The sequence below is a fragment of the Suricata suricatta genome, chromosome 6 (genome assembly GCF_006229205.1).
Source record: "Suricata suricatta isolate VVHF042 chromosome 6, meerkat_22Aug2017_6uvM2_HiC, whole genome shotgun sequence".
In the NCBI taxonomy this organism is placed as follows: domain Eukaryota; kingdom Metazoa; phylum Chordata; class Mammalia; order Carnivora; family Herpestidae; genus Suricata; species Suricata suricatta.
Genome location: NC_043705.1, coordinates 106,904,255 through 106,930,278, shown reverse-complemented (window position 1 = coordinate 106,930,278; position 26,024 = coordinate 106,904,255). Strand labels below are relative to the sequence as shown.

General features: G+C 53.8%; 1 protein-coding gene across 2 annotated transcripts in view; it reads left to right on the top strand.

Moving 5' to 3' along the window:
* The window catches only part of NDST1 (N-deacetylase and N-sulfotransferase 1), a 54,791-nt gene that overhangs the window by 13,932 nt on the left and 14,835 nt on the right, over positions 1-26,024 (top strand). For both annotated transcript variants that reach the window (XM_029943036.1, XM_029943037.1), the window contains exons 2-9: positions 7,993-8,884; positions 15,169-15,663; positions 18,964-19,051; positions 20,236-20,390; positions 21,061-21,246; positions 23,081-23,209; positions 24,094-24,276; positions 25,581-25,677. In XM_029943036.1, the coding sequence (XP_029798896.1) occupies positions 8,363-8,884; positions 15,169-15,663; positions 18,964-19,051; positions 20,236-20,390; positions 21,061-21,246; positions 23,081-23,209; positions 24,094-24,276; positions 25,581-25,677 (1,855 nt within the window). In that variant the 5' untranslated portion in view covers positions 7,993-8,362. The remainder of the gene's footprint in view (positions 1-7,992; positions 8,885-15,168; positions 15,664-18,963; positions 19,052-20,235; positions 20,391-21,060; positions 21,247-23,080; positions 23,210-24,093; positions 24,277-25,580; positions 25,678-26,024) is intronic.

The window sequence follows — 26,024 nt, the reverse complement described above, 5'->3', positions numbered from 1 at the left end:
CCTTTCTTCAGAGCCAGTGCAAAGGTAAACTCTCAACTCAGGCCCTGTTGGAGGAAAGACAGATTCTCAACAAGCAGGGTCTAAGTTCTTGAAGTTTTTTGTTGAGCATTCCCTGCTGGGGAACCCAGAACAAATCCCAGGTTGGGAACCTGGGAGTAAACAGCACTTGGTGCTTTGTTTACATGTTGATTGATGGCTGATTTGTGGGTCTTCCAAGACGGATAGTGAGAAGATGCTTTTGATGTTAAAACACACATAAAATGGATGAAAACAAAGACAGAGCACCATTCAAAGGGGGCAGAGAGTAGGGTGGACAGAGCAGTAGCGTGTAGTAGCCGTCTTGCGTGAGCACATCGGACTCATGTTGCTGAAAGATGAGGCGCATAGACTCTGGAGCTGGGTGGCCTGTGTGAGATCCCGGTCTCCCCCTCGTTAGCTCTGTGGGCTGGGGCAAGTGGCATGCCTCCTCTGGGCCTCACTGTCCTCATCTGTAAAATGAGGAGAAGGCAGGTGCCACGCTAAGGGTTAAATTAGCATGTCGTACAGACATATTGTGTCTAATAAATGAGAGTTCCTATTATTAATGCATTTAGCTCGGATCCACATAGGAGAAGGTAATTGGCAAGGGCGCCTCTCTCTTGAGCACCTACTATGGGTAGGAGACCACGTCTGCCTTGCAGAGCTTTTACTGAGGTTGGGGGACCAGTGTTCTAGTTGTAACAGTCCCCCGCATCTGGCAGCAGAGATTCAGCACTGCATGCTGGGACACAGAGCAGGAGAGCCCATTTAGGACTTTAAAAGCCACAGCTGGCGGAGCCCCATGCCTGACCGAGGCTGGCCTTGGAGGAGAATGGGCAGGCTTTTAGTGGACAAGAAAATGGGTCAAGGTAGGTGGGGGCGGGGGCCGGGGATCCTTTTCTCTCTCTTGGGATCTCAGTGTCCCTGTGTGCTCACCGTTGGGTGGACTACACACTGCAGCCCCGAGGCTCTGAGCCAGACTGCCGACCGTCCCTCGGTGGCGGCTCCGGACTCTGGGGTGACTGATGGGCAGTGGCTGGGCCCTTGGCCAGGCAGCACTGCGGGCCTGTGGGGGAGGGGGTGTGCAGCGAATTCCAGCAGAGGAAGGGATTTGCTTCTGGTTCGACCTCCCAGGGGCGTCATCGGGCTGGAGAAACTCCTGCACAGCTGGGAAGCAAATGTGGAGGATTTTCTGTGCCGTTCCATACGTGGTGGGTGGGGCATGGTGGGTGGGGCAGGCTGACGCCGGGTGGCTGGTGGAGCTGGGCAGTGGCGGGGCGTGGCTGGGTGGTGGGTGGTGGTGTGATTGTGGGGGGGGGGGCGGGCCATGAGGGGTTGGGTCAGCTGTGGGGAGTGGCCCTGGGATTGCCTGTGGGGCTGCCGGTGCCTGGGCCTGCAGCCAGCCCTCCTCCCCCGGCGCCCATTCACATACTTCTGAGGCTGTTTGCTGGCTTCTTCGTGCACCTCAGTCAGCTTCCCACCCCGCACTTGTGCCTGTGGCTCAGATGGTGACACCATTTGAACATGTCAGTACCATGTGAGTGTGCCTGTTCATTTGTGTGCATATGAGTAGGGGGTATCTGGGGAGAGTGTGGGGACTCCAGGCAGGAGATAAAAGCTGGGTTTAGGTGAGCACCCCGGGCTGCAGGGACCTTCCTGCATTTGACCCTGCAACAGCGTCACACCAGAAACATAAAACCTTGGAGTTTTAGTAAAGCCTGCATCTCAGTGCCCAGGGCCATTTTCAGTGCCTAGGAGTGCTGGGTAAGTAAAGAATGAGGGGACCAGGGATGGGCCATCTGCTTGTTCTCAACTTCCAACATAATCCCAAGTCTGCCCCCGCTTCTGCTCTTTCTGGATCCACTGTGAATTTGATATGTGGCCCTGGGCCAGTTGCTTCAAGAGCCTCAGTTTCCAAATCTGTTAAATGGCTAATCATTTTATGAGCCTATATCGCCGTGTGCCAGGTGCTGAGCTCTTCGGCACACATTACCTCTTCTGGTCTTGGCAGCAGCCCTGCAAAGATATAAAGCCTGTTTTACACTTGTGGTAAGCAAAGCAAAGCTCAGAGAGGTTGAGGGATTTGCTCAAAGATCACAGGGCTGGTAAATAATGGAGGCAAGATTCAAGGCCAGGTGGGCTGGCTCCAGTCTGAGCCCTTAACTGTCATGCTAGCAGCTGGTGCATGGCTACTGCACAGAATGACGCGTGCGGCCCTTCACAGGAGGTCTGCTGCGAACAGTAGGCGCCAGGTAAACATGAGAGCTGGGTCACTGGGTGCATGTCACCATGAAAGGCACAGGAAGCTCAGCCTCTGAGAGTTCTTGGTCCTGCTCCTGGTGTCTACCTGTCCATCCAGGGCAGAGACGGACCCTCTCCCCAGTCCTGATTCTAAACAACTTGGTTTCTGGATTCTAAACAACTTGGTTTCTGGAAAGCCCTTGGCCTTTCTCTCCTCTCTTTCCAGGTCCTAGAGAGGACTATGGGGGAACCAGGGCATTTTGGAGTAGGGGGTGGGTGGGGAAGGGAGTGACTTTCAACTCCAGAGCAGTGGCCACAGTTACCGTGGTATTTCCCGAAAGTGCAGCGTTGCCATGGCATCTCCATGACAACCAGAGCATCTCATTCATTATCCCCAGCACCTTGGCAGAGAGAGCTGGGTCTAGGGCTGGGAGAGCACAGTGGGAGCCTGGCTGAGGGCTAGGGGCCTCAGTGGCTGAGGCCCCCTCCTGCTCTCCTCATCCCAGCTAACGTGTCCCTGCAGGCCCTGGAGCCACCTCTGTCTCCTGGGGTCTGGGACTAGCTGTGTGATTTGGGGCAAGGGACGTAACCTCTCTGAGCCTCATTTAATGTCAATAATGACAGTAGTTTAAGGCTTAAATGAGATAAGGTATGTAAAAGTGCTAAACACAGTAGCAACTAGGGTACTGGTAAATGCCTGATATGTGGTAGCAATAAAAATAACAATGGTGATAATTATAACGGTATCATTGTTGTTATTATTTTTATTAAAGAAGCCCGTGAATTTCATAGAGGACTGAAAGACCAAATTTGAAGTTAGGGAGGAAACCTGTTTGAGTCATGATTTAGTGATTTCCTATGTGACTGTGGCAAGTCATTTCACTTTGGAGTCTCAGTCTCTTTATCTGTACATTGGGAGTAATAACAGCTCATTATGAGTCATTCATATCTTGACTACTCAATTAGAACCTCTGCCTGGGGAGAGTGGTGGGGGCTTCCACGATGAATCAGACTTGTCTCTGCCCTTTGGGGCACCCAGGCGTGTGGGGAAGGAGAAGGAATGAAATTAGTATTTGAGGAGGGCCTGGGTTCCAGGTGCCAGGAAGGGCCTCTGTCCCTGTGGAGGTCAGTCGGTCCTGCGCCTGCCCCCTGGATCTGGAGCCTAGAGGGTGCAGAGTTGTGTCTAGAAACACCTCGAGTCTCCTCTGCATGGACCTCACGCTCAGGTGCACCCAGGGACTGGGCAGGAAGCCAAAGGAAGGAAGGAGGTCGGCTGTGGGACTGTGTTAACTGGGGAATACATACCTCAGCTGATGGTGGCCTCTGGGTGCCCAGTGTCAGCTGAACATGCTCTTTTTTTTTATCACTCATTCATTCATTCATTCATTCATTCATTCATTCATTCATTTATAGGTCCAACTAAGTGAGGGGCAGATAGAGAGAATTCCAGGAGGGGCAGAGAGAGAGAGACAGACACAGACAGAAACGGGCTCACCTGAAGCAGAGCTCATGCTCACCTGGTGTGGGACTTGAACTCACTAACTATGAGACCATGACCTGAGCAGAAGTCAGATGCTTAATGACAACCATCCAGGTGCCCTGAACATGCTCTTTTTGTTGTTGTTGTTTATTTATTTATTTTTGAGAGAGAGAGAGCACAAGCAGGAGAGGGGCAGAGAGAAAGGGAGACACAGAATCCAAAGCAGGCTCCAGGCTCTGTCCTTTCTGAGCCAAAGTTGGACACTTAACTGACAGAGCCATCCAGGTGCCCCTGAACATGCTCTTTTTTAAAGAGAAGTTAGAAGTCCCAACTTTTATGTGAAATCTCCTGATTTTAAAATAATGATAACTAATTTCAAATTTAAGTAAAAAGCTGTGCAAGCCAAAGAATGCACATTTGCGTCTTGTCTTGGCCTGAGGGTCCTGGTTTTCCTGGCTGGCATCACGGAGAGGGATGGGGCTTGCGGAAGCCTGAGGAATGGGGTTTGAGAGCAGGAAAGGGGGTGGTGGATAGGAATGACTTAAGAGAGGTGATGACAGTGGAACCGGGGTCTTGAAGGATGAGTAAGTATCCCAGGGGCGAGGGGGAGGCATTCCGGCAATGGGAACTTCATTAGCAAAGGCCTGGATGCATGACCAAGATTGGTGACTGCTTGGGCGAGGCTGGAGTTTAGGAAAACTGCTGGTGATGTCGGCAAGACCCAGGCAGGCCCTGGGCAGCAGCGGGAGCATTGGGGCCTCAGCCCCCAGCTGTCCTGGAGGACTTGGTGGCTCCAAGGGGATTAGAAGCCCCCCAGCTCTCCATCCCTTGAGCCACAGGGGCTCTGGAATGCAGGTGGGGGTGGAGGGTCTGGCGCCAGGCCTTTGAGAGGGCTGCAGTGGGGGATAGTGGCAGAGGCACCCCTTGCCTGCTGGTGGCCGGCACTTGGTTCACAGAAGCATCTAGCCCTCTCCCCACCCCTACCCCAGAGTATTTGGCCTCTCTGGGGACATGGGCTGGTTGGCCCCCTCTCTTTCTCATTTTACCCTCTCCTGGGCCTGGCCTTTGCCCTGCCTTCTCTCTGGCCTCCTGGCCTCTAACCATCTGGCCCCTGCTTGTCCATCTGGCTCTAGGGAAAGGCCAGGGCCTCTGCAAATGGGGATTTGGGATTCCAAGGACTGGCTGTTAGAGCCTTGAGAGAGAGCACGAAGCTGGCCTAATCAGGCTTGGTGGGCTCAGTTATACCCACACTGTGACTACACTAAGGAAGCAACAGGTGTGCGAGGTAAGAAGTGCAGCTGACCCTTACTCGGTGCTGTGTGCCAGGCATGGTCTGTGTGCTGTCAGTGTGTCAACTCATTCGATGTTCACAGCCATGAGAGCATGTGCAACTTTGTTGTCTTACAGATTAGGAGACTGGGGGCACAGAGAAGCTAAGTAACTTGCCCAAGATCACACAGTTGCCGGGTGGCTGCGCTCGGCTGTGAATGGAGCCCACCGCTTCCGGTCTGCGTGTGACCCTAAGGCTCTCTTAACAGAGGACTTCAGGTCCACAGACATGAGGTCTAGATGCTTTGAAACTGTTACAAGATTTTTCAGCAGCTATGTGTATTTTTTATGGGAAAATGTTGTCAGATTCCCACAGGAGTCTCTGACCCCTGGGTGCCTGAGACTTGTTTGTGTCATTGGCATGCACACGGAAAGTCTTGTTAATACAGTAGACCAAGGGCCAGTGACTTCAGCACCCAGGCCTGCAGGGGAGGTGTGGTTGGGTAACCGGAGTGGGCAGGTTCCCCCAGGCATGGCAGGCAAATCCCGGGCAGCTGTCCTTCCCCAGGAGCTGGTCCTGTGCATGGCCAAGGGGCAGGGCTCGCTGTGGCCACAGGGCAGAGAGCTGCCCCTATCAGTGGGAAAAGGGACGCAGTAGCAACCTGGAAATAAACAGGACTGTCACCCCAGCCCTCTAGACTCACCCAGGAAACCTGTTCCTTCTTCCCCTGCTCTCAGCTGGAATTGCAAGGAGTCCCTGGAAAGCTTTGCACAGTCCCTTATCTCCAAGCTCAGGCACGTGTTCCTACCCCTGGTCAACTGTTCTTCTGGTCAGTTCGGGAACCACTTCCTCCAGAAAGTCTTCCTTGATCTCCCTCTCCCCTTCAAGGGGAGTTGAGTGTCCCTGAGTCCTCTCAAACACCCTCCTCCCACTATTAAACTCACCCCCCTGCATTGTCGGTGCCTATTTTCTTGGCTGCCTTGAGTTCCCCATGGTGCTGGCATGGAGTAGGGACTGGGACTGAGTTAAAGAGTATCAGAGGTGGAAGAGCTCCCAGAGAACGTCTGGCCCAAACTCCTTGCTAACAGGCAGGAAGCCCAGAGAGGGTTTAGGGTGTGCTCTGGGTCATACAGCATGTCATTGGCAGAAGTGGGAGCAACACTGGTGGCCTAGACATGCCCTCATTTCAGACTCCTGTCTCTTGCTTTTGGGTACATCTTTTCTTTTCTTACCTATCTATCTATCTATCTATCTATCTATCTATCTATGAGAGTGTGAAAGTAGAGGAGGGGCAGAGGGAGAGGGAGAAAGAATCTCTAGCAGTGTGAAGCCTTATGTGGCTCTTGACCCCACAACCCTGGGATCATGACCTGAGCTGAAATCAAGAGTCCGTAGCTCAACCAACTGAGCCACCCAGGTGTCCCCTGAGCACATCTTTTAAAAACATTTGTTTTGCAGGGCACCTGGGTGGCTCAATTGGTTAAACGTACAATTTTTGACTAAGGTCATGATCTCACAGTTTGAGTTTGAGCCCTGCGTTAGTCTCTGTGCTAACAGCTCAGAGCTTGGAGCCTGCTTCACATTCTGCGTCTCCCTTTCTCTCTCTGCCCCTCCCTCTCTCTCTCTCTCTCAAAAATAAACATTAAAAAAATTAAAACAAATAAAATTTTATGTTCACAAAAATAGTAAATGAGTATTATAGAAAATTTAGGAAACAAAGAGAAGAAAATAAAAATCATTCCGAGATAATCATTGTTAACACTTTGGTTTTTTGTTTGTTTCAATTTAGTACCAGTTTCTGGCTTCTGCATAACCATTTTCAGCAGAAATATGGCCATGCGTAGTGTTTAATAAATGTTTTCTGCTTTAACAACATGTATGGTAATCATATTTCTATGTCAGTAAATGTCTTTTCTTCCACATACTGTAAATGTTGTAAGTGGCTGCCTGGGCTTCTATCTAATGCTTGCATTATAATTGCTAAGGACAACCCCCTGTGGTTGGGCATTTGCTACTGTAAATAGCACTGGGATTTGTCTTCTTGTGGGGAAATCATTACACACTTCTGCAATTATAACCTCTGAGATAAGTTCTTAGAAGTGCAATTGTCTGATCTCTGGTATGCTGCGCCCACACCCAGGGCACCGTGTAGCATGTAGTCTTGGACCTCCCAGGACCAAGACTTAAGATCTTCCCCCCTGGGCCAAGTGCAAGTCTAAGGCTTATGTTCACTCCCCGGCTGTGTCAGCTGAGACCCTCACACCTTCTGCCTGTCCCTGTCCCTATGTCTCTCCTGCTAGCTTTAAGCAGCTGTTTCCACTGTGTTCAAGGGAGACTGGAGGGCTGTGGTAGGGGCTGGTGTTTGGGGTGAGGAAACTGGGGCCTTAGTTTAGCGGGTGTGGGTGTGTGGTCTTCACTTACTCTGCAGGGAGATTAATACAGGTAGAGGCTCTGGGCGGGGAATGGGGCAGAGAGGGACCCAGGAACCCCAAGTCCTGGCTGCCTGATAAGGCTGCTCGGCCCATTCAGACAAGAGAAATGGGTGGGGAAGCGCTGTGTGGGTGAGGATGTGGTGTTCAGCTGTGATTCAGAACCCCACCTCTGGCTCCCAGGCCTTACACATGTTTGTTTCACTCTGTCCTTCCTGCCTCTGGAGTTTGTTAGCTCTAGTGTTGGACTCGTGTAGTTATAATAAACAGCCACCACCCTTGTGGACACCCGGATGCTTGGTGACTCTCTAAATGATTTATGCGAATTATGCACATTAGGATCAGGGACCTCATCCCTGAGCCTCCGGTGAGGAAGGTGTTGTTGTCAACCCTGTTTCACAAAGAGGAAAACTGAGGCCCAGAGAGCTTGCATGAATTTCTAGAGCCAGGCTGGGCAGCAGCAGCCCTTGAGTTGGGCCCACCTAGGTCAGGGCCCGCGTGTCCCCACATCCTGTGGACTTCTCACCCCTGGCTCTCCTCTGTCCTCTCCACAGCCTTGGCCCCAGGGGCCCCACTGAGCCAGCGGCATGAGGCACCCCAGGGCCTGCGCCTCTTCCTTCAGCCCACTGCCCAGCCCCCCCAGGAGGCCCTGACGCCCTGGGGGCACTTCTGCTGTGCACAGGACCACGTGGGGGTTTGCCATGGTGACATAAAGGCGCTCGGAGGAAGGAAGGAGCGCAACCGGCCTGCGGACTGTGCCCCTGGCTGGGAGGAAGGGCCGGGCGCCTGGGTCCTCCACTCCTGCTGCCCGCTGAGGGCCGCGCTTGCCAAGTGACTGAGTTCGGTGGTCAGTGGACGACTGTGTTCTCTCCTCCTGCTCAGGGCCTGAAGGCAGCCAGGGCAGGCGGGCCTCCGGAGGCCAGGATGCCCGCCCTGGCTCGCCTCCGCAGGCTGTGTCGGCACGTGTCCCCGCAGGCTGTCCTTCTGCTGCTGTTCGTCTTCTGCCTGTTCAGCGTTTTTGTGTCAGCCTACTACCTGTATGGCTGGAGGCGCGGCCTGGAACCGTCCTCAGCCTCAGCCGGTGGCCCTGAGCCCGACTGCGGGGACACGCCCCCGGTGGCCCCCAGCCGCCTGCTGCCACTCAAGCCTGTGCAGGCGGCTGCCCCCTCCCGCACGGACCCGCTGGTGCTGGTGTTTGTGGAGAGCCTCTACTCCCAGCTGGGCCAGGAGGTGGTGGCCATCCTGGAGTCCAGCCGCTTCAAGTACCGCACGGAGATCGCGCCGGGCAAGGGCGACATGCCCACGCTCACCGACAAGGGCCGCGGCCGCTTCGCCCTCATCATTTACGAGAACATCCTCAAGTACGTCAACCTGGATGCCTGGAACCGGGAGCTGCTGGACAAGTACTGCGTGGCCTACGGTGTGGGCATCATTGGCTTCTTCAAGGTACGCAGCGGCGGGAGGGTGGGGGGGGCTGGTTCCCAAGCAGACAACAGCTCTGGCTGAGTCTGAAGCCCATGTCTCCCCTCAATGGCTGAATGTCTGGCTTTTCTTATCTGTAAAATGGGTATAATGGTAGCCCCTACCTCCCAGGATTGTCATGAAGGGTAAGTGGGTGAGTATATGTAAAGCGCTCGGAGCACAGAGTGCCTGCTGTCTAATAAGTGCTTTTTTTAAACAAAATTTTTTAGTCTTTATTATTTTATTTTGAGAGACAGAGAGAGAGAGCAGGGGAGGGTCAGACACAGAATCTGAAGCAGCTCCAGGCTCTGAGCTAGCAGCACAGAGCCCGACACGGGGCCTGAACCGACGGACCGTGAGATCATGACCTGAGCCAAAGTCGGACGCTTAACCGACTGAGCCACCTAGGCGCCCCCTAGTAAGTGCTTTTTAAGTATTAGCTTTTCTTAGGAGTACATGGCAGGGGATTGCATGGGACCTGGCACACCGCGGGCACTTGCCCAAAGGAAGCCCTGGGAATGGGTGTGCAGTGGGAGAGGCTAGGTCCCTTGAATGTCATGGCAGCCCTCCCAAGGGATGGGGTATGCCCTCATTTTGCAGAAGGGCAAACCGAGACTTGGGAGGGTTCTGTGTCTGAGGCTAAGTAGCCTGGAAGTGGGAGAGCCAGGATTTGAATGCAGACTTAGATGGTCTGGGCTCTGGATCCTGTGCTCCTTCCTCTTGGCTGTTATGGGCTGTGGCGTTTATGCACCTCCTGAACAGGGCCATTTTGCATTGGAGGAAAGAGGAGAAAGAAATCCTCGTGGGCAGGTGAACCCCCCTGGGCTCTGTGGGGGCACCGAGAATGACTGCTGGGATCAGAGTCCTTGCTGCATGTGCCGTGGAGAAGCTGTCTGTGGGGAGGAGGAAGTTGGGAATGGCTGGGTGAGGGGAATCTAGAGGCTCTGGCCAGAGAACTCTCCTCTTCAAGGTGGGTGGTAGGAACTCTAGGGAGGCGCGTGGGGACATGCATCTCTTCATTCAGCACATTTTTACAGAGCACTTACTGTGTTCCAGGCCCTTTGCTAGGCATGGGGGACACAGTGGTGATCAGAGCATGCAGTCCCTTGCTGCTGTCACGGAGCTGACATTTCAGTGCGGTGGGGTGGGGTGGGTGGCAGACAACGAGGAAGTGCACATACCAAGTGGCAGGTGGTGACAAGTACAAGAAGCAGTAAAGCCGGGAAAGGGCATGGGGGTGAGGGGGTGGGCATTTGACACTGTTTCTGATGGAATGGGCAAGAAGGTTATGACAGAGTGCTGGGAGGAAGTGAGGCAAGGAGCCGCATAGCTGTCTGTGCAGAGGGCCTTCCCGGCAGAGGAGACAGGTCCTGAAGCAGGCTCTTGCTTGGTGGGAGCTGGGAGAGGAGCAGGTCAGAAACGGCCCATATCCGCTGATGGGGCCTATGTGTATGTGTGCACTGGGCCCTGTGCTCGGGGTAGGGAGGAGCCTGACCCAGGGGAGGAGTCCCCCGGTGTGTCCTTTCATGCATTAATGCAGCAGGCTGCTCTGCCACTAAAAAGGGTTTTGTGGGCGGAGAAACTGAAGGCCCTTAGAAGTCCTGCAAGTAGATCAACCTGGTGAGGTTTGTTTCCCAGCTGGCCTGATCACAAAACCCTTTATCTCAAAGAGCAGCCTCTAGGAAATGCTGGCCTGATTTCTGGCTTTACAGAAGCCTAACCTCAGACTCCCTTCATTGTCTGCTTTTTTTTTTTTCTTTTCCAAACCTGGACTCTTCCATTCCCTGCCATGAACTTCATTAAGTTTGATTCAGAGCCCCAGGGCTGGAAAACATCTCAATGGCCGACATTTATTGAGTGCTCACCCAGAGCCCTGCACCGTCCATGGGCTTTCTGTGAATGAGCTCATGGAACGTCCCTCCACTGGCCTCTAAGGCAGGTGGCTATCATCCTGATTTAAGAGAAAAGAAAACACTGGCCCAGAGCAGCGAAGAAATGTCTCTAATCGTCTCTCTAATGAGTCCAGATCGAGGATTTGAACCCAGGAAGCCTGGCTGGAGAGGCTGTTGTCTCAACCGCACTGTGTAAGGAGTCCAGGGCCTCAAATGCCATTTATGTAGCAGAAATTACGTCAGCGCACGGCTCCCCCCGTAGTCTCTGGGGACCAGTCAGGGGGCACAGTTGGTCTGCTGGCGCTTGGATTCTATCTAGCCCCAGTTCTTCCCTGTACAGAAGGTGAACACGCGCCTGGGGAGCAGGGTCACATTCCCAGTCTTCCTGAAGGGTCACTGGAGAGTCTGGTCTCTGCATTCTTCCTACCATATTGTGTAAGACAAGACCCCTCCTTGGAGGCCTGGGACTTTCTGCTCAAATGGAGCCCTCTGGTGGCCAAGCTCCGTCTTCTGGCTCTTCACACAAGGCACCCCTACCCCCCCCCCCCGCCCCCCGCCCCTCATCCGTGCATGCGCTGGGCTCACAGATCCCAGAGGGTTTGTGGACCCCAGAGGTCTCAGGACTCTCGCTTTCCAGTACCCACTGGAAGTATAAGAGCAGGTGCTGGAAGATTCCAGACCTAGGTTCAGACCTTTCTGTCATTTTCAAGCAGAGCGACCTGAGGCAGGATATTCAACCCATCTGTAAAGTGGGGCCCGTCACAGCCCCTGCCTCACTGGGCCATGTTGAAGACGGCAGTGGGTCGCACCCTCTGCCATCCGTCGATGGCAGCTGCCACACTTTGTCATCTCCTTGTTCAACAAACACAGCTTGTGGTCGCCTTTGTCTGTCTCGTGGCTCTGACCTGTGCCCTTAGGAGGTCCTTGAGGGTGAGAACCCTGGTTCCTGCCACTGTCGCATCTCAGCCTCATGGTTCCAGGGGCCCCGGGGCTGAGCACATCCCAGCAGAGGAGTGGCAAGGGCCACCCAGCCTCTCTCATTGCACCCTGTGTGCTGCACACTGAACTCAGTGCTTCGCAAGCCTTACTGTGTGTAATTCTCACAACCGCCCTGTGAAGCAGGCACTTCATTTTCAGGTGAGAAACAGGCTCAGCAAGTGAAATGGCTGTCTGGAGTAACATAGCTGAGTCAGTCAGGGCTAGGATTTGACAGCCACACTCATGCTTTCCAACCCACCACAGTTGAGACTGTCCAAGCAAACGGACTGACAGATGTGGGGACCTGAGATGCGCGGAAGTGGTACCTTGGGAACCTTGGGCGTCCCGAAGTTATCCAGCTACTTACCATCCGAGTCTGTGTTAGGGCAGTCCCAGGGCAGGGTCCTTCCTCTCTCTACCTGGATGGCTTCGCTGGGAGCTCTACTGGGGTCCTCAGTGCTGAGAACAGGAGGGGTCCCCCTCAGATTGGCTGACGCTTGCAGTATGGGTCAGTCTCTGGGATGCTGAGGCTTACTCTCCATTCCTTTTGTTGCCCACTGGGGTGGACGATCAGCAACTTGGCTTTCTCTCTTCCTTGATGTCTCCCAGCTGGGCAGCTGGCCGAGCTGCCCAGCGCCTGGCAGTCAGCTCAGGAACGGGGCTTTGAAATGGGATCCCCCTGTGCCTGTGATCCAGAGTGGTCTCCCAGGCGACAGCAGGTGACGGACAGGGCCTGAAATGTCACTGGGCCCCACTGCCTCTGCACCCACATGGCCCAAGTAGCTGGCCAGTGCTGGCTTAGGGGTCCTGTGGACCTGGGGCTGGGCGGAGTGGCCTGTCAGGGTGGGACTCTGCGTTGGGTCTCAACACTCCAGGTTGGCTCAGGACAGGGTGAGGTGTGGGCAGGTGCCCTTGGTATGTGGAGAATCGAATGCAGGTCCGGTGTTGCATTTTACAAGGCCAGAGCCCTGCAGAGTCTTTGTGGGAATTGAAAAAAAACACTTCTGCATGGTGGATATCAGCAAAAGACACCCTCTGGGGAGAGGCAGCTCTACCCGGGACACGGCTCTGTCCTCAGCTGAGTGTCCTGGTGCAGTGCTCCCTGGCCAGCCCTCCTGGGTGGTCCTCTGTACTGCCCTACCTTCCCCTCTCGCCTCATGCCCTTCCCTGTGCCCCACTCTGCTCATTCTCCACACAGCAGCCAGATGGGTCTTTTTAAAATGCAAATTGGAACCTGTCATCCCTCTGTTCCAAACCCTTTGTAGAGTCTTTGATGGCCTCCACTGCCACTTCAAGCCTCCAGGGTCCTCAGATCTGGCCCCAGCTGACCTTCCTGTCTCATCTCCTCCTCTCCCTCTTGATCACTCTGCTGGCCTCTTGCTGTTCCTTGAGTCCTCGCCTTCCTCAGGGCCTTTGCACTTGTTGTTCTTTGAATGTAACCCCAGCTTTCCCACTGGTTGATACTTGCTCATTGTTTAAATCTCAGTTCAAAAGCCCCTCTGGGAAGTCTTCCTTGAGCCAGCTGACTATGGCCAGGTATTGACTCCTCCAGGACCATGAAATTCTTCTGGGTAGCATGTGCCACACTGAGGTTTTATACTTATTTCTGCAATTTTGATTGCTGTCTTTCTTACCTGCTTGACTTTAAGGTTCATGAGGGCAGGAGCCACATCTATTTTTCCTCACTGTATCCCTGGCACTTAACATAGTATGTGGTATAGCGAGTAGTTATGGAATAAACAAATGAAACCCATACTGAAAAACTGTCATGTGCCAGGCACTAGGGATCTGTCTCTTCTTTCTTATTCTATTATTTATTTATTTATAAAAGTTTATTTTCAGAGAGACAGAGTGAGAGCAGTGGAGGGGCAGAGAAAGAGGGAGAATCTCAAGCAGGCTCCATGCGGTCAGCCCAGAGCCTGGCACAGGCTTTGAACTCACAAACCGTGAGATCAAGACCTGAGCCAAAATCAAGAATTGGAGACCTAACTGCCTGAGCCACCCAGGCGCCCCTCCTTTTTATTCTTTTTAAAAGTCTAGTTAACTCATCAAACGTGTGTTTGCTCCCACTGGGTATCAAGCCTGTTTTGGGCACCAGGGCTCCAAAGGTGGAAATGATATAGCTCCTGCCTTTGAGAGGGCAGACTGCTGAGACAGAGATCCTGAACAGATACCGCAGCAGCCAAGGCGAACGTGGTGCGGGTAAGGCTCCCACCTGGCTCCAGGGAGGCCAGTGCAGAGAAGAGGGCATTTGCATTGGGTTTTGAAGGATGATCAGGAGTTTTTCAGGCCAAGAATACAGAATGGAACTGGCACAGGGACAAGGACGAATTGTACCATATCCAGAAGCAGGTGGCTGGGAAGGGGAGGGACAGTGTGTGAGTCTTGGGAAGAGGAGAGGGGGGTGCCCTGGGCACTATTTGCAGATCCCAGGCAGCTGGGCAGTGCCAGGCCCTAGGAGTAGAAGGGAGGCAAGAAGCTGGACTCCGGGGTGGGGGCTGGGGGGCTCGGGTGCTAGGTGCATTTGGAGAACTGGGAACTCTAAGGGTCAGACTGTCTGCTCCTGCACCCCCAGCCCACGCCTCTTCTTTGATCTCATCTGCATTGGCTTCCACCTAACATTTCTCCTGAGTAAAGGACTGTGTGGCAAAAGCCAGTGTGGAGACCCTAGGCAGGGGGGCCTGCTGGCCAGTAGTGTGTGGACTGCAGGGGCAGACCCTCTGGCTGGGTCACTGTGATACCTCCCACCTCAGTGTGACTGAGGGCAGCATCCCCTCGGAGCCTCAGTTTCCCCACCCATGAAGTGGGATAATAAAGCCTCCTGAGGCAGGTATGAGGACCGAATGAGCAGTTGGTGATGTTGCCGGCCCCGTCCTGAGCACTTTGCCAGAATCGCCCTCTACCACTCCATGGGGTGTTTGCCATTGGTGGCCACATTTTACAGCAGACGACACGGAGGCCCAGAGAGGTTACATGACTTGCCCGAAGCTTGGCAGTCTGGTGGCAGAGTCTGAGCTCTCAACTGCTAAGACTTTTCTCTGTGTGATTTTGGGCAAGATACATAGACTCTCTGGACCTTAGTTTCCTCATCTGTAAGATGGGAATCACAGTGATGCCTCCATCGTGGGGTCACTGTGAGGATTAACAGCATCCATGCATGCCAGGTCCATGGGTTCCTGGCTTTGGTAAGCACGTCATGCGTGTTAGCCGGTATATGACTGTGATGGGTGGAGCTGGGTTTGCACAGCTAGGTTAGCATGGGGCGGGGGACATGATAAGGCCTCCATGAATGTTAGACAGAATGCTGTTGACACTACTATTATCAGTCCCCACCTGAAACCCTGTGGTCCCTTGGGGGTTCTGGATCTGATGACTCTGCTCTCCCCCCTCCGCCCCCAGGCCAACGAGAACAGCCTGCTGAGTGCGCAGCTCAAAGGCTTCCCCCTGTTCCTGCACTCAAACCTGGGCCTGAAGGACTGCAGCATCAACCCCAAGTCCCCACTGCTCTACGTGACGCGGCCCAGCGAGGTAGAGAAGGGCGTGCTGCCTGGCGAGGACTGGACCGTGTTCCAGTCCAACCACTCCACCTACGAGCCCGTGCTGCTGGCCAAGACGCGCTCGTCCGAGTCCATCCCGCACCTGGGCGCGGACGCCGGCCTGCACGCGGCGCTGCACGCCACCGTGGTCCAGGACCTGGGCCTCCACGATGGCATCCAGCGCGTGCTCTTCGGCAACAACCTCAACTTCTGGCTGCACAAGCTTGTCTTTGTCGATGCTGTAGCCTTCCTCACCGGCAAGCGCCTCTCACTGCCCTTGGACCGCTACATCCTGGTGGACATCGATGACATCTTTGTGGGCAAGGAAGGCACACGCATGAAGGTGGAGGACGTGAAGGTACGGCCGGGGGTGGGGGGGCCAGGCACGTAAGGCAGGGCCTCGCTGCCCTCAAACCTTGGGGTACCCCAGTGTGTCATCGCCGTCTGCATCCCCCCGGTGCAGTTGACCCCCCTCCCTTGGCCAGTTGGCTTTATGAATTGCTTTGTCAGATGAAAGCGTCCCTGAAAGTTATATTGAAGGATCCAGTATAGAGGAATTTTGCATCTGGGGCATGGAACTTGGAAACATACTTCTGGGAAGGGAGGGAGCGAGACCCAGTCACCGAAGTGCAGGGTGGGAGCTGGGCAGGGCTGCCTCTGCGCCTTTGAATCCAGACCTGATTTTTCACGGTCTGAAATGTTGATGTCAGTACTGGAGCCTCCAGGAAACTCTTCAGACGAGAATTAGAGCTGGAATCATACACACGGCATCATTTAACGGAGGGCTGTATAAATAGCGGGATGCATATGTTTATTTCAAAAAGTGTTTGCCAAACAAAAGTGTATGTAAAAGCATTTTTGCAAACCACGAAATTTTACTCACATGCATCACGGCTAAAGAGAAGCCTCCAAATCGAGACCATTAAGGAAGCTTTAAAATGCCGTTTTCATCCACTCTCTGTTTTACTCAGAGTTCTTTGCAAAGGAAACGATCGCTCATGTAAATGAGGAAATCAGTGCCGGTTGTCATAAATAGAGGGCAAGCACAACTGTAGAGCCAAGGAAAACAAAGCCCGGGGATTAAATTCTGCCCAGATACTGCCGCCTGCTGACCCAGTCCTCCCTTACGAGATTAGCACCAATCCCAGACTTCCCTTTGATGTTAGGATAGCGAAGGACACTTCTCAGAGGAGTGCTTTCCTCCTTCGTGAGTCCGCGAGTGGGTGAATGGGTGCTGTGTTCCCTGGCATCCTACAGTTACTGCTGGGGTTGGCACTGGGACCTGGGGGGAAGGCCATGGGAGCACTGGGCCCTGGGCGAGGGAGGCTCTGGGAGCGCTGGGGCCTAGGGGGAAGACTGAGGGAGCACTAGGGCCTAGTGGGGGGGGGGGGGGGGGGGGGGGGGGGGGGGGGGGGGGGGGGGGGGGGAGGCCGAGGGAGCACTGGGGCCTCGAGGGGAGGCTGTGGGAGCATTGGTCCTCCTGCCTGGGTCAGGGGTGAACGCTCTCCTCTTCCTTACACCTCCAGAGGAGGAGAACACAGTGAATGGTGTTGGGAAGCAGGCACTGTCCAGGGAGTCGAGATCAATTTGACCCTACGTTGACTGGCACACCTGGGCGGTCCCTTCTGGTGTCTGAGCCTCAGTGGAGTCCTGACAGGAGGGGCGGATGGGAGGTTGTCAGGCTGTTTCCTGGCACCCCCAGGGGCTTCTCAGCGGTATGTGCAGACAAGCCTGGTTCTCGGAGCCCTCCTGGCTCCCGTCTCTGGGACTGGCTGTCTTTGATCTGCTTTATGCCTTGTGTTTGCTCCCGAGATATCACTTCCTCAAGGGCGGTCCTGGTGAAAGAAAGTGTTAAGATGATTCCTGTTGAGCCTTCCAGCTCGGAGACTTCATGCGATGCCACAGCCACTTCCAACAAAGTAGACTTCGTGGTCTTCCACTCCCTCCTCTGCAACCACAGTCTTGGCTGCCTGTCCAGGGGGGTCCCTGGCACTGGCTCAGGGCTGATCCCATGAGGAAACCAGGCTACTGGGCTCACCGTGTCCCCCGCGAGCCCTGAGTTGCCCTACTTGGTTCTTATCTTCCCCATTTTTACACTGGGGAGGGAGGATAGCAGTTTGGAGCTATTTCTGTCGAAGAATACTTAGACACCCTCTTCTGCGCGCTCTGCTCAGTGCAGACGGCAAAGTGCTTCGCCAGCCAGGATCCCCTTCGCCTTAAACATCCTTATGAGTCTGAAAGGGCAGAGGTTTTTCCCCTCCCCGTGTCCCTTCATCCCAAGCACAGGATACAACTAAGCCTTTCTTTTTTTTTTTTTTTAAGATTTACTTTTTTCTTTTAAAATTTTTTAATGTTTTTTATTTATTTTTGAGAGACAGAGAGACAGTGTGAGCAGGGGAGGGTCAGAGAGAGAGGGAGACACAGAATCTGAAGCAGGCTCCAGGCTCTGAGCTAGCTGTCAGCACAGAGCCCGACGTGGGGCCCGAACCCACAGACAACGAGATCATGACCTCAGCCGAAGCCGGACGCTCAACCGACTGAGCCACCCAGGCGCCCCTAAGCCTTTCTTTTGGAGACATGAATGTCGCTCATCAGTGGGTACAGTACTGGCTGTACAGTGCAATTTACATAACACCAACAGCTACTGCGTGTTCAGCGTCTGGCAAACGCCAGGCTCTGTGCTTCGCTTGTTCTGTGCACTGCCTCATCTGATCCCCATAGCAGCCCTGTGAGGTGGGTATTGTTGGAAGTCCCGTTTTACAGAGGAGGGCAGTAAGGCTCAGAGAGGTCAAGTCACTTGCCCGAGGCCACACAGCTAGAGCAGGCACATCCGTCAGATAGCGCCTGGCCTTGGAGGATGCCGGCGGTGGCCCCAGAAGGGCCAGGACGTCCAGGTTGCAAAGTGCCCTCACAACAGTCTCTTGTGGGTTTCTCAGCGGCCCTGTGCATTGTGCAGGGTGGGGACGTTTGGAGTCCCAGCTCCAGAGTACAAGCGTGTGTTTGTTCCACAGCGTCAGCATCCCTTCATTGACTTGCCGAGAGTGGGGTGTGCCGTGCATGGGGGCACTGCGTTGCTGGGTACACAGCATATCTTTGAAGTCTCTGTCCTGTGACATCAGCCTTGCACTTCCTGAGAGATCCTCTGCATGTGACAGACACAGATAGGAGGCTCCCAGTGGCAGTGCCCACGGACACGGCGATGCCACCTCTTTACTTACTGAAACGTCCAGCAGTTTTACACACAGTATCTCATTTAATCGTCCCAAGAGCCCTTTCAGGGAGATATTATTATCTTCATTTCACAGTTGGGGAAACTGAGGCCTGGAGTGGTTACAAAGCTTTCTCAAGGACATAGAGCAGAGCCAGGGTCAGGTTTTTTCTCGCCCGAGGCCTAGTGGGGGTGGTGGCACAGGGCTGGCTTTGTGGTTGTGGGACCCCACACTCAGAAGGGGCCTGTACAAGGTCAATGCTCTACGGTTGCCTTCTGGACATTTTAAATAATTTTGGAGCAAGAATCTCACATTTTCATTTTTTTACTGGGCCCTACAAACTTTGCAGCTGGTCCTGCAGCAGCAGGGTCTTTCTGGGCCGTCAGTGGGAAGAACAGGGTGCCCCTGGCTTCCCCCCCACTCGCTCCTTCCTGCTCTGCCTCTCCTAGGCCCTGTTTGATACGCAGAATGAACTACGCACGCACATCCCAAACTTCACCTTCAACCTGGGCTACTCAGGGAAATTCTTCCACACAGGTAAGTGGGCCTGGCTCTGCCCCCACGAGCAACTTCCAGGGGCCGTCAGCATCAGTGTCCTTGAGGGCGGCAGGTGGGCTGACATGCCACATGGGGGCCACATTTGACCCTTGTGGCCTCCCCCGATCCAACAGCTCACAGAGCAGTCACGGCCCCAGGCAGAGGACATTTGGTGACAGCAATAATATGATAGCCCCCACTCAGGCCTCCCTGCCCTTCAGGCTATGCTGTCTTTGGGGGACATCTTCTCCCTCTTCTCTCCCCTTTACCTCCATCTTTTAAAATTATTTGTCCTATGTCTGCTTAAAAAGGAATTGGTTGAATTTTAAGAACATTACAGAAATATATAGTATACAAGGTAAGAATGTCTATAATTGTTCCCACCCCAAAGGTGGCCATTGCCTTTTTATTTTCAAGTCTTAAGAGTTGAGGTTGAGGGTGTAGGTTGCCTGATTCATGCCTTCCCTCATCTTTTGGGCTTTCTCTAGTTCCTCAAATGCTGATTTTCTGGGCTGGGCAAGAGGGAAAGACCCCCGATCGGTCCTTTGCAGTACATATTTCCTATAGCTGCTTCCTGCTTGGGCCACGGTATGGAAAGCCCTCTTGAATTCTAGGAAAAACCCTAAAACTCCACAGTTCTGGGGGGGGGAGCGGAAGTGTGCAACAGGGTCCTAAAGCCAAACAGGAGCCATTCTGGGTTGTCCGTGTGCATTTTTCACATTCTCAGCCCACCTGGCATATCAGGGGCAGTGGTGGCAATATGCATGAGACAGGATTAGACATCCTGCACGTGTTTAAAGAACTTCTCCGATCTTTAAGTGAAAGACAAATGCCAAATGGCCCAATAGGAAAGCAGAAACGGGATCAGAGCAGGCATGTCAGAGCTAGGAGAAACCATTGTCATTGCCTCTGAACCATGGGGTGCAGACATGGGGCCCAAGGGCTCAGGGAAGAGAGGGACTCGGCCGAAGTCACGCATTGGGTGAAATCCACATTCTAGGCCAGAATGCAGGGCCCTGGGGAGGGGCGGGGGTCTGCCTGCTCCCCTGCCAAGGCTCAGGTACGTCTCCCAGGCAGTGCTCTCAGGCGGGCTGGGGCTGCATTCCCCCCACCCCCAGGCACCAGCTCTGGTGGGAGAGCCTCGTGGTGGGGGCTGGGCTGAGCTCCCTGTGCTCTGGCTGTAGGTACTGACGCTGAGGACGCTGGGGATGACCTGCTGCTGTCGTACGTGAAGGAGTTCTGGTGGTTTCCCCACATGTGGAGCCACATGCAGCCCCACCTTTTCCACAACCAGTCGGTGTTGGCCGAGCAGATGGCCCTGAACAAGAAGTTCGCTGTCGTGAGTAAGATTCCCTGTGGGGCTGGGCTGGGGGGGCCAGGGGCTGGGCTGGGGGCTGGGCTGCTGGCCTCTCACGGCTTTGGCAGTTCTGTCTGACGGCATTTTATGAGCCGCGGTCTCTCTGAAGCCTCACAGAGGCCCCAAGAGGTGGTTTTCGATATTCTTACTTTTAGACCAGAAAGCGATGCTCAGGGAGGCCACAGCAGCTAGGACAAGGTCCAGTCAGGACTTTGATCCAGGCCTGTTTATTTCCTGAACCCAAACTCTTCTTATTCAGGCCAGAGTGGAAAGCTCGGGAGAGCTGGGGCTGGTGCTCAGGGCAGAGGGAATGGGGCCCAGGTATGGGCTCAGCCTGGGCCCACCAGCCAATCAGAGGCCACGACCCGCAGGAAAAGCGTCTGTCCTTGCTTCTCACTCCTGGGAGCTGGACGGAGTGCAAGAACTCTGGGCTGCCAGTTAAGAGTCCCAGCTTGGTCAGTCCCTCACTCCAAGACTCCGGGCACATCCTTTCCCTCCCTGGGCCTCCGCGTTCCCATCTGTACCGCAAGGGCTTGGACCCACTGTGCTGCCGTTCTAGCCTCTGATCGCTCTCTCCCATTCTACAAAGGGGACACAAGGCCCAGTGGGGAAGGGACTCCATGCTCACCGGCCTTGGCCCTCCTCCCCCCAGGAGCACGGCATTCCCACAGACATGGGCTACGCCGTGGCGCCCCACCACTCGGGCGTGTACCCTGTGCACGTGCAGCTGTACGAGGCCTGGAAGCAGGTGTGGAGCATTCGCGTGACCAGCACCGAGGAGTACCCCCATCTGAAGCCGGCCCGCCACCGCCGCGGCTTCATCCACAACGGCATCATGGTGAGTGGGCGCCGGCCGGGCGGCCACTGCGCACGCATCGTCCGGGGAAGCACGGCTTCGGCCACCTGGCCAGGGGTTTCATACCAGCCCCAGGGACGGTGGGCCGCCAGTCTGGCCTGTCAGGAGCTCCTTCTTAGCTTTCGGGACAGGGGACCAGGAGAGGGACATTTGTTAAAGGGACCTCTGGTAAGGATGGGGGACAGGCCTCGGTCTCATTTGTTTGCTCACAGAGACATTTCTCATGAGCTTCTGCTCTGTCTCCGTCTGTTTTCTAGGCACTGGGGATACAGAAGTGTACAAAACCAGCAAAAGTCCCTGCCCTAGTAGACCTGACATTCTAGTGGCAGGAGATAGTGTGCTCATAAATGTGTAACATAGGTAATGTATGGTCAGATGGTGATGGGACTGTGGAAAAGAGTCAAGCAGGGAAGAGAGATAGGGAGTGCCAGATGAGAGGAGAAGCTGATTGAAGTAAAGTGACTACGGAGGTCCCTCCTAGGAGTGAGCCATGCTGCCATATGAGGAAAAGCATTCAAGGCAGAGAAAACATGTGCAAAGGCCCTGGGGTGGTCTGTGCTGGGCATGTTTGAGGACCAACTAGGAGGCCAGTATGGCTGGAGGGGAGCAAGTGAGGGGGAGTCGAGGTTAGAGAGGTGATAGGCCTGATTATGGAGGGCCACATAAGGCCTTTGGACGGACATTAGGTTTCTTCTGAGATGGGAGGGTTTACACGGAGTGTTGTTATGATCAGACTCATATTTAAAAAAGATTTCCAGGGGCGCCTGGGTGGCTCAGTCAGTTAAGCATCTGACTTCGGCTCAGGTCATGATCTCACGGTTCATGGGTTCGAGCCCCAGGTCGGGCTCTGCACTGACAGCTAGCCCAGAGCCTGGACCCTGTCTTCCAATTCTATGTCTCCCTCTCTCTCTGACCCTCCCCTGCTCATGCTGTCTCTCTCTCTCTCTCTCTCAAAAATAAATAAAACATTAAAAAATTAAAAAAAAATAAAAGTAAAAAAGATTTCCATTGTTCTGGCTCCTGTGAGTCACAGAGACTTCAGAGGACAAAGTGGGAAGCAGGGAGACAGTTAGGAGGCCACTGAGTCTTCCAGATGAGATAGTGGTGGCTTGGACCAGGGTGCAAAGTTGGGATGCAATCAGATTCTGGACTTATTTGGAAGGTCAGAGCCAACAGGATCTGCTAATGCGTTGGATGTAAGGTGTGGGAGGGAGAGATGAGTCAAGGATGGTTCCAGGGTTTTTGGCCCGAGACATTGGAAGGATGAATTGTCAATAGTCCAAATGGGGTCTATGTGGGAAGGCCGGATTCATGCTTTCATCTGTCCATCCGTTCATCCATCCATCCATCCATCCATCCATCCATCCACTGACCTCTGGGTACGAGGCATTCATATTTTCTCTGGGGATAAGGTGGTGACCAGACAGGCAAGTTCCCTCCTCTCTTGGAGTCCAGTTTTATGAGAGGAGACAGGGAATCAGCAGTTGAACTGGTACGTGACTGGGAGCCCTGCCAGGCAGGTTCTAATGCTGTTGAGGGGGTTGCAGGTGTGACTGGAGGGGACCCTTGCTGGACAGACCTTCTTGCTCATGTCTGTTACTGTGGGGTCTGCTCATTTTGTTAACGGAAAATAGCAGTGAAGTATGTAAAAGGCACAGGCTCGTGGTCTTTGAGGGGAGAAGGCTCCCAAGGGTGGGGGCTGTGTGGCCGCACAAGAGGATGCCCTTTCTAAGAAGATACCTGGCCCTTCCCCGAGGAAGGGTCCTGGGCCCGCATCCAGGCCCGAGCCGCCACAGCTCTCCCCGCTCCACCCCAGGTCCTCCCGCGGCAGACCTGCGGCCTCTTCACACACACCATCTTCTACAGTGAGTACCCTGGCGGCTCCAGCGAGCTGGACAAGATCATCAATGGGGGCGAGCTCTTTCTCACCGTGCTCCTCAATCCTGTGAGTGCTCCGTAGCCCTCGGCTGGTGGGGAGGGAGCCGCTGCCGGACAGCCTGTCTGCAGCCCAGGCTGGCTTTCCTGGGCCTCGGGAGGAGGGGGTGGAAGCAGGCAGGAGGGCCAGGAGTCCGGGAGCCCCCTCTGCAGTGCTGGCTCTGTCCCTGCTCGCTGTGTGACCATGGGAAGGGAATCGAGTTGTCTTTTCTTTTTTTCCTTTCATTATCGTGTACTTCAAGGCAATAGTGTTAGCATTTTTGTCTACGTTCTCTTTCCAGCTTTTTGTGTGTGTGTAAATACGTAAATGTTTATATTACTATACATAGTAAATCATGATCTATAAACTACATGTATATATTATAATACATATGTCAATACATATATAAGTATACTGTACTATATAATATTTATATAATATATGTACTACATAGTACATATATAAATATACATATATAAAATATAATACATATATTTTAAACTATCCACGTTTCTGGCCCTCTCTTTCCTTACCTGTAAAATGGAAATAATCATCCACACTTCAGTACTGTTAAGGAGATACCAAGTGGTGGTGTTATTCAGCTTTACGGGGTAACCGAGTAGTCTTTATCTTCCGCGAGCACCCCACCAAAAAAATACAAAGGAACACCCAAGTGACTGCGCAGTAGGTCAGCTCCCCGTTTCAGGGCTGTAATAGTTGGTGGTCAGACCTGGATTCTGCTGGCTGTGCCTCGGCCAAGGCCACACAGCGAGTGTGTTAATGGCCCGAGTAAACCTTGGACAGGTCGCAGAATGAGTCTGCAAGCCCCTGCAAGGCCAGAAGAGCCAGAAGGGGGGTGGAGGGGCCTCTGATGCTGAGCAGCCCTGCCCCCCACCCTCCCTCCCCCGGAGCAGATCAGCATCTTCATGACGCACCTGTCCAACTACGGGAATGACCGCCTGGGCCTGTACACCTTCAAGCACCTGGTGCGCTTCCTGCATTCCTGGACCAACCTCCGGCTGCAGACGCTGCCGCCTGTGCAGCTGGCCCAGAAGTACTTCCAGATCTTCTCCGAGGAGAAGGACCCGCTCTGGCAGGTGGGTGGCTGGGCAGGGCGGTGGCCCGGGGTCCTGTCACACAGGTGAAATGCACACACTCACAGGCCTGCACTCCAGACCTGGGCTTGGCCCTCAGACCCTTGTACTCTCTCGCGTGCAAACTCAGGTGCACACCTGCTCTCCAGTTTGGGTGGACTTGCTTGTTCTCACGCATCCACATATACACCCCTCCCACACAGACCCACATGCACGCATACTCATGCACACCTTCTGAAAAAGCATTACAGTCCTGTAAAGGAACACAGTGTAGATCAAGTATGGGTCAAAGCAACTGCCTGACCTGGTTAGACTATTTTTTTTTTAAGATTAAAAAAAATTTTTTTTAATGTTTTCTTTATTTTTGAGACAGAGAGAGACAGAGCATGAGCAAGAGAGGGAAAGAGTGTGAGAGATTCACAGAATCTGAAAGCAGACTCCAGGCTCTGAGCTGTCAGCACAGAGCCCGACACGGGGCTCGAACTCACTAACTGTGAGATCATGACCTAAGCCGAAGTTGGACATTTAACCAACTGAACCACCCAGGCGCCCCTACGATTTTAATTTTAAGTAATCTCCACACCCAATATGGGGCTTGAACTCCCAACCCCAAGATCAAGAGCTGCATGCCCTATCAAATGAGCCAACCAGGTGCCCCATGGCCTGGTTAGACTCAGATAGTCCTTCTCATGCTCATAGGCTCTGTACCACAGGAGAGGGGACTGATGGGAAGGTTTGAGGGGGCAGCTCTTGGGGAAGTCAGTCCCTGGGCATTGTCAAAATCTGGACACAGAAGCTAAGCAGGAATCGATGGCAGTCTCATAGTTCAGACCAGAGGTTCAACAAACCATGACTCATGGGCCAAATGTGGCCTGCGGTCTGCTTTTATAAATAAAGTTTTATTGAAATCCATCTACACTCATTGTTTTAAGTACTGCAGCGATGGAGTTGAGTAGTTGTGACAGAGACCAGATAGTACTCAAGGCTAAAATAGTTACTAAACACTTACCAAAAGATTTACTAAACTCTGTAGAAAAAGTTCGCTGACAGCTCATTCAGGTAAATTCAACAGGTGCTCATGAGCTTCTGTTTGGTGCCAGGCACGGGGCTGAACTTCTACTAAGACTAACCAGAAGTGGTCCCTGCTTGCTCGCAGGTCAGTGTCCTGAGCTGGAGGTGTGACGAGGACACATGTAGTGACTCTACCTGGCAGCACTTAACGGCCACACATCCATGTGCAAGGGGAGTCTGTTCATTGGGTTTGGGCCCCCACCCCCACCCCAGCATTCCCTCCACTGTTGTTTTAGGACCCCTGTGAGGACAAACGCCACAAAGACATCTGGTCCAAGGAGAAGACATGTGACCGCTTCCCAAAGCTCCTCATCATTGGCCCCCAGAAAACAGGCAAGTTTCTCTCCTCTTGGCCTGTGTCCCCCACTGCCTACTGTCTCAGCCACAGAGTTCTGGAGACCACCGGGCCCTGAGTCCACTCCCAAGTACTCTGCCCCCTCGTTCCCAGGAAGTGAGAGTGAAGTCGGGATGAACATGAACTGCCTGTTCAGTACAGAAGTGGGGAGAGGGTGGAGGATGGCCGTGGAATTTTCTGTCTGTCCTGAACCCCGGCCTCAGGGAGCTCACTTTGCATCTTCCTGGGAGTCTCAGTCTAGGCAGAGAAGCCCAGATCAGCTGCTCTGCAGATTTGAGCAGTGCCAGGCAAAACTGGTTCAGTACAAAGAGAATGGCCATCACTT